General features: G+C 39.4%; 2 protein-coding genes across 2 annotated transcripts; both read right to left on the reverse strand.

The window, feature by feature from the left end:
* Positions 1 to 8: 8 nt before the first annotated feature.
* Positions 9 to 2,701, reverse strand: GCK72_024608 (uncharacterized protein; the record flags this gene model as incomplete). The annotated part of the gene is made up of 8 exons (XM_053735953.1): positions 9 to 106; positions 231 to 483; positions 535 to 717; positions 764 to 1,249; positions 1,296 to 1,422; positions 1,472 to 1,714; positions 1,765 to 1,838; positions 2,651 to 2,701. 8 exons carry the CDS (start codon positions 2,699 to 2,701, stop codon positions 9 to 11), a joined length of 1,515 nt encoding a protein of 504 aa, XP_053579519.1.
* A 624-nt stretch (positions 2,702 to 3,325) lies between these two features.
* Positions 3,326 to 7,330, reverse strand: GCK72_024609 (uncharacterized protein; the record flags this gene model as incomplete). The annotated part of the gene is made up of 12 exons (XM_053735954.1): positions 3,326 to 3,428; positions 3,479 to 3,605; positions 3,650 to 3,768; positions 3,815 to 4,150; positions 4,198 to 4,287; positions 4,346 to 4,436; positions 4,486 to 4,657; positions 4,957 to 5,055; positions 5,106 to 5,270; positions 6,000 to 6,144; positions 6,194 to 6,345; positions 7,124 to 7,330. 12 exons carry the CDS (start codon positions 7,328 to 7,330, stop codon positions 3,326 to 3,328), a joined length of 1,806 nt encoding a protein of 601 aa, XP_053579520.1.
* Positions 7,331 to 7,551: the final 221 nt, after the last annotated feature.

Here is a 7,551-nt window from a genome sequence, read left to right on the forward strand (position 1 = left end):
ATGTTTGTTCACTGTTTTCGTTGTTGAGGTTGAATGCGATTGATCTCTTCCCGAATTCGAGGTATCATTTCAGGAGAGAATTTGTGAATGGTTGGAGCGACAGCGTCTAAATTTATTGAGTGAACACCATACATTAGAAAATAGTTATTCTAAATCAAGATTGAAATCTCAGAGCAGTCTTAAGAATTTCACAGAACATTTCTATTGTAAATATTTCGATCCGAACAAACCTATTAGTGTCCTCCATGGGTCATTGTGTGCCATTTCTTTCTTTGTTTCCGCGAATGCACTCAATGCAGCCGAAAAGTAGTTGTTTGCTTGATTTCCGAGTTCCGTAAAATTTAGAGCGTTGGATTTCAACTGGTTAAGTAATGGGTTCACTGCTTCTAATGGAGATGGTGTTGTCGGTTTTGGGGATGAATGAGAAAACTCAATCTCTGGTGGAATATACGACGGAGTCTTGATGAACCATGGTGAAGCATACTGAAATGATTGGTATTACTGATTAGAATGACAATCACTAGTGTGTCTTACAATTCCTGGAGCTTGTGTGGGCTCTTCTTTCACTGTGTCATCATTCCAGTTAATCTCCACTCTAAATGGTTGTGTGGTGTTTTGCTCTGGTGGCATTTTAAAATTAAAGGAGACTGGAGGTGCAGACAATACATTCTCAGTTGGCTTCACAATTGGAGCTAAAAGACTCGACAAGGTTGATACCTGAAAAATATATAAATGACAAAATTTTTGGAAATCCCTGAATCACCTGAACAGCATCGGACTTGTAATTCCATGGGACATAAGTTTGAGATTGCTTGTCGCCAGCAGGAATGATTGTTCTGGTTGTTCTCACATTGTCATTTTTCAATGCATTCGGATTTTTTGTTGTATAAGGGTTAGGTAAGAACTTGTGAACAACTTTTGGTTTTTGCGTTGTAGGTCTTGGAGTGACGGGAGCACCACGTTCATCTACTATAACTGTTTTGATAACAGGTCCAGATGATTGAGAAACAGTTGGTCTTGGTTTTGACTTTGAATGAGGATCTGTCCGTCTCATAATTGGCAAACTGGTACGAGTAATAACTCCGTCAATGACAGGTGGAAGTTCCGGAGGGTGTACAGTTACATATGTTGTTGAGGAAGTGGTTTGTGCAATTAGAGACTCAATGGGAAGTCCTTTTCTCAATTCCCCTTCCGGTCTGCGATTCAAGTCGTATTGACATTGCATTGGGTATTCTTTGTTAGTTAGCACCTTAAATAAAAACTTTACAATCTTATTATATAAGAGTTTTGCTAACCTGTTGCATTTGGGCAAAAAATTGAGCAGCTTCTGCTGTGCATTTTTTACCAATATTGATATAAGTGCAGGTTGACACCTCTGAGAGTTCAATTTTAGTGAGACAATCTGGTCGAGTACACATTTCTCTGAAAATTCCAGTTTTCCAAAATATTTAACTAACTGTTCATTACTCACTTGCAAGATTGCAGTTTGTCGACAAACACGGTATCATTTCTATTACAATTTGAGTTTTGTGGTTCTGCCAACACTTCCTGGATACATTTACTCCGTCTCAAGAAAATTTTTTGTCGTTGAAGAGAAAACGGAGCACACAAGTAGGTATGCAGTCTCTTTCCGCGTTCGAGTTGACTCTTTTCAGCAGGTGTTCCACACTGAACCATTTTTTGGTCGAAACAGGGCAATATCCTGCTATACGTCCTAAAAAAAGATATTGCGCAAGTTATCAGACATTAAAATGAAGTATTTACCTGCAAGTGTGCATAAGTTTAGCTTCAGTTGTGATGTTGAATACAACTTCGATTGGATTCATATTGAAATCGACCTGACAGAATGAAACTTTTGAAAATCTATGAATAAGCTCACCTTCTGGGCACTCAATTGCATTACACATGGCAAGAAATCTTTCAGCTGACAACATAATGAAACTGTAAAGAGAGAACACTTTTTGAGCATAAATTTGAAAAAATAAATGTTACCTGTACATAATGTTGTAGAAAACAGTAATAGTCTCATCAGTGATGGTTTCTGTGAAAATTTCTTCTTTGACCCGCAAACGAACACGCCTCTTTAAAAAATAAGAGTGAATAAAACAATTAGACAAAAAGAGAACTGAATCAAGTAACACGATGAATGTGATTTGGGTTGGAATGCGGTAGAAACGAATCCGGAAATATTTGAAAAGAATAGAATGACTCAGATTACACACGTGCGTGCAGCCGTACAACCACGGCATACCATCTATTTCCCTCCAACACCCAAATAAAGGAAGCCCTAAGAGGTGTTGAGCGGCTGGTCGCTCACAGAGTCTAGGTGTCAATCTCAACGTCTCGAGGCCGGCTACCTTTCCATCGCGTTCGGTTTCGGCCCTACCTTTTTCTAGTTTCTACCGTAATGTCAATATTGTGTGGCAACGCGGTAAGCAAGAAAATGCAGGAGAAGGGCGGAGAATCGACGGTAAGTGAGACATAGGTGTTGAATTGATTCCGTGAAGTTAGCTACGATACCTCGATTTTTGATCGCGATGTGAAATGGAGATGCGCGCAAAAAACTTCTGCGTGCAAAAACTATGTCGAGGCCTGGCCACTGTGAAATGAAATGTGCAGCGACTTTTAAACGGCATGAGTCGGTTAATACGTTGCTGGGCAAATAAATTCCAGGAAGTGTGAAAATCTGCTTGGCAATCATGGTGTACAAATGAATATTGAGTTTTGATCCAACGTTTTTTTTCTAACTGAAAAAACCTATGATCATGATCAAAATTTCAAATTATGCACATGACACAAAATGATCGAAGTAGACGTTTGAGAGCTTTTAGAAGTTTGAATCTCAGTACTTTTGGATTGTTGACCTACTCTTCTCAGAAAAGATCATTTTTTGTGCAACTCGAAACAATCTGAGATTCGTGATGATGTTCAAGAACGATCGCCCCTTAGATGTAATTTGACTCTTTTTAAGTTGACCGGAAGACACTAGTACATAAACAACATGACCTTCTCCCCGTCTAGAGTAAACAGTCTCCATTCCAGACCGTTCGTCAGTCTCAATAGTGTTGAATGAAGAAAACGCTCAGATTCGCCGGAGTAATGTCCTTTTGTATTTCGTTTTCTACACTCTAAGGGAAAGCACGATTTTGACAAAGTGTAATTGGATAGTAGTCGCCGAGAATGAAACCGAGAGTTCTACCGATTACAAAATCCGTTTATTTCACAGAAAAAAGTTGAGAAGTTTTTGCAGTTCAACAAATTCGAAATGATTAAGTTGACAATGACACATAAAGTTTCCATTTTGAGAGAGGCAATAGTATTGAGATCATCTCTTTTTAAAAATCCCGCATGAAAGAATGTTCCTGAATGCATTTCGGAACCTTTGGTCAAATACTGTATAGATCAATGGATTGAGAGAAGAATTGAGGCTGAAAATGAATCAATATTATAATGAGCACCGACAAAAATAGAAACTTACTATCCCAACCACGTAGCAAGATATAAAGGTAAAAACCCTACACAATCACTGTTAGGGTCTAAGATTAAGCAAATAGAGTTGCTCAGATGTAATATGAAGAACGGTAACCAGCAGAACAGGAACACCGCTGAAAAAGAATACAATTTGATTTTTTTCAAAAAAGTTGCCTACCTAACACAACTGCAAGTGTTACTGTAGCTTTATGTTCTCTCCTCATTTGCTTTGTTGCTTTTTTCACCATATGCCTTGACGGCCTAGGTTTATTCCATCCACTAGTCGCACGACTCAAACTGTAATTTATTAAATGGAAAATGTTTCAAAAATTTGTTTGAATACCTTTTAAATAACCGGTTTTTATATACCCGCATAGAATCGGAAAACGAAAATTCGTCGTTGGCTAATAAATCAGCAAGACTCTTCTTGTGTGAACTCCTATTATTATTGAGTGAATCAGTGTCCATGTACCCGTTTGTTTTTAACAACGTTGTTGATTTGCTTTTCATCAGTATCCCGGGATTCGGCAGCAGCTTTTGTTTATTTGTTCCATTTTGAAGGGCAAATGGGGTTTCCAATGGCTTTTGACCCAGTTTCTTCTCATCTTGTATGCTGGGAACACTTATACTCCTTAACTCTGGCTTTACATCAAGTAGTCTTGTCGTGCTGGTATTTGATCTGAAATTATAAGGGTTTATCAACATATGAGAAGAGTTGATAGTAACCTAGTGGTGTGCAACTGTTCCCTGGAATGTTTCACACTAGTAGATCCATCGATGAACGGGAGGATTTCTTCAAGCTCCTCACCGAAGGATCTGGAAGTTTGAAAGCTAAAGGGAAACGTCAAGTGACCGTTCAAAAATACTTAAGTACCTGGTGATCATAGCTGAAGAATATTTGTCGTCAAGCATTTCAACGGTGTCCCGCAGATCCATTATTGAGAGTTCGATGTCTTTCTCTTCTTCTAGAACGGGGTTCGATGAAATTTACTATAACTGTCATTCTGGTAATACCTGGCTTCTCGATTATTGTTAAATTCGGCATTGATCCACATTCTGGTATTGCCGGTATTGATGTACTTGGATATGTTGTTTTCTTTGGTAGAAAGTTGTTGAACGAGTTGATCATCGGAGAGATCGTTGATCCATCGTCAGACGATTCTGACATAGTTGGGAACGATGACGTCTGCAATACACACGACATTTTTAAATTGTCTCCTTTTCTTTCTTTTTTCTGCACTATGATTCTGATGATTGGATGAATTCAATTCTGGTAAATGTCAAAGTCAGACTGCTCCAGCTATAAATTTCCCAGAAGTGAGCAAGCTCCTGCTAAACAAAATATACAACGAAAATGGGTGCATTTGGCAGGTCTGACCAATTCATGAGCATATACGGAACACATGAATGGAGTGAATAATATTGTGATGATTGGTGATTGATTATTAGATTTTTCTGTTGCTTGTTACTGCGAGACACTCTGACCTGAAAACTGATCTCCAATAAAATTTGATCTGTTCGGTTTTTGAAGTGTTTGCCCATTTGCCTTGCAATCTGAGCACCACCGAGAAGTGCCGAACTGATCTGAAAACATTCAAAATTTAGTATGACGGGGACTTTGGACTTTTGATAACCTTATCAGTTTCACTCCTCTGCGCTTGACGTAAACTCCTCGCTCGTTCCCGCTGTCGTAACCGTCGGAAAATGATAGTATACAAAATAATCATTGCAATACATGGAATGAAGAATGAAAAGATCGATGAGATCATATTGAAGTATGGATTTGCCAGTTCGCACTGCTGAAATTATAATTACTGAGAAAAATGTTAAATTTTTTCAGATTTTTCGGAATTCTCATGATTCGTGCCCCATTTCTTGTATCTGTTTTTCCAATAGCTTTTTATACACGTTGTTTTTCAAGATTATCTTTACATTGGATTACCACACAATCTAGCGCGTTCTAATGTAATCATAAGCCAACATTGGGGCCCTTAGACGGCCTAATTCAGTTTAAGACCATGTCCACATGACTCATAATGATGTCACTATTCTGCCTGTGCATGCGTATTTAGAGGCCCCCGCCAAGATGGGGAAGGAGACAAAAAGAGAATGCGGTTTTCTTCCATTGACAATTCAATTAGTACTTACGACCCCTGTCACTCCTTTCTTCGGACCACCGAACTTGGTTTAATTGAATTTTGACACAAAATGTAGTCATCTTTATTCTGGTGCCACGTGTCTATTTTTTTGGTGAAACTGTAAAAGTGGCTAATGCTCTAATCCAAACTATTTGCACATTCGTTCCAACGACGTCCATATATTCAGAAAAAAAGACGTTTCAAAAAAGAAATCTTGGTTGTTTTTTGTTTTATTTTCTTCTTTCTTTTAAAGAAAAGTAATCTATCATGAAGAGTTTTTACTTCAGTTTGACGTGTGGACTGCGTGCGTCAGACGCGCTTCTCAACTTGGGTTCTTCCGCGGTAGATGCAAGTGTTTTTTTGTTCGTTTTGCAACAACTACGAACTCACATCGTTCTCCATCGGATTCACTCCAAGAAGAAGTGGAAGAGCGACAGCTATACTGACGCCCCATACTATTGTGATGGAAATCATTGCACGACCGCCCCGTGCACCGTATTGAGCATATGATATGGGATGACCTATTGCGATATATCTGGAACAAATAAAGCATTTTTTGATTGTTCTGATCAACGAAATCTCACCTGTCTAAAGAAATAGCGAGTAAATTGAGTATAGAAGCTGTTGAGCAAGCGACATCCAGCGCTTGATACACGTGACAAAAAAATGCACCGAGACCCCATTTAAAACTGTTCCACTCATAATATACACCAAATGACATCACTCCAATTGCAACCTGAAATAAGAAAGGATTTGCGTGAGAAAATGAATGCGGGGAAACATATGTAATTTTCGAAACAATTTCCCACAGTTTGCATAGCTTAATCAGATTTTGGACTCGATCTTCAGTTTCAATGTTGTTGAGTAAGCGATCCCATGATTCAGCATGTTTTGGTGTCAACACTCAAATGAATTCATGTTCCAATCGAAATCCTGGTGTACCCGGACATCCCTCCAGAATTTTTAAACATCTTTCGCATATTTCACAAAAATGACGTCAGGCTACCAATTTTTTCAAATCTTGCTCTTTTTTAAGGAACCAAATCTTCTTCCATCTTCTTGCAGAAGATTTTTGGTGTTCGCATTATCTGAGCCGACGCATTGCATACCGATTCCCCAGGGTGCGATTCGCATGCTTGTATCGTTTGACATCATGGGTTTCTTGAATATGGAGCAAGTCAAAGTGCACTGCCCCCAAAAACAATTGAATGGGGGGGGGGGGGGAGCGACCGGCGGGCACAAGTAGGAAATAGTTGAGGAGACCAGGTACATAATGTTATGCTTGAAAATTTGAAAGGGCCGAAACAAGTCTCCCTTGGGATACTGCAGAACCAAAGTATGGACCTGGCCTATGTCTGGGTGAAAAGAAGACGTGTTATTCTATTTTGTTGATCAGGATTTCAGTGGCTGTCTAGTCATTTGAAATCAGTTAAATTCACTCTAAAGACTATCTCAGAACGAATGTACCAGTTGGATTCATTTTTTTTCTGTCAAAAACTAGAAAGTCGACTCACCATAAAATCTGAAACTGCTAAGCTCACGATGAGCATATTTGTGACGGTTTGTAACGATCGTTCTCGAAACACTGACATAATCACAAGTGCGTTGCCGAAAACTGCCATAGTTGGAATGAGAGGCAGAAATACGCCAGCGGCCACTCGCCATAGCACAACCATCAGAGGTGACTCAATTCCTGGAACGTGGTGTTGTCCGGCCAACATTTTTTTCTTGATTCAAACGGGAGATGAGGGGAGTGGAAGGAGAAGTTCCAGAGATAATAATATGAAGGGATTGGAGTGCGGGAAACGGGCAGCAGGAATAAGAATACGGAAGTATCGAGAAGCACTATGAACAAGTTGTTGCGAAAAATGGGCAGCTGATGTGTTTGGGGTGTCGGCACATGAAAACCAGTGAAAGGGTGCCCCACTTCGCTTTTTATAGA

This window comes from Caenorhabditis remanei, chromosome X (genome assembly GCF_010183535.1).
Source record: "Caenorhabditis remanei strain PX506 chromosome X, whole genome shotgun sequence".
NCBI classification, from domain to species: Eukaryota; Metazoa; Nematoda; class Chromadorea; order Rhabditida; family Rhabditidae; genus Caenorhabditis; species Caenorhabditis remanei.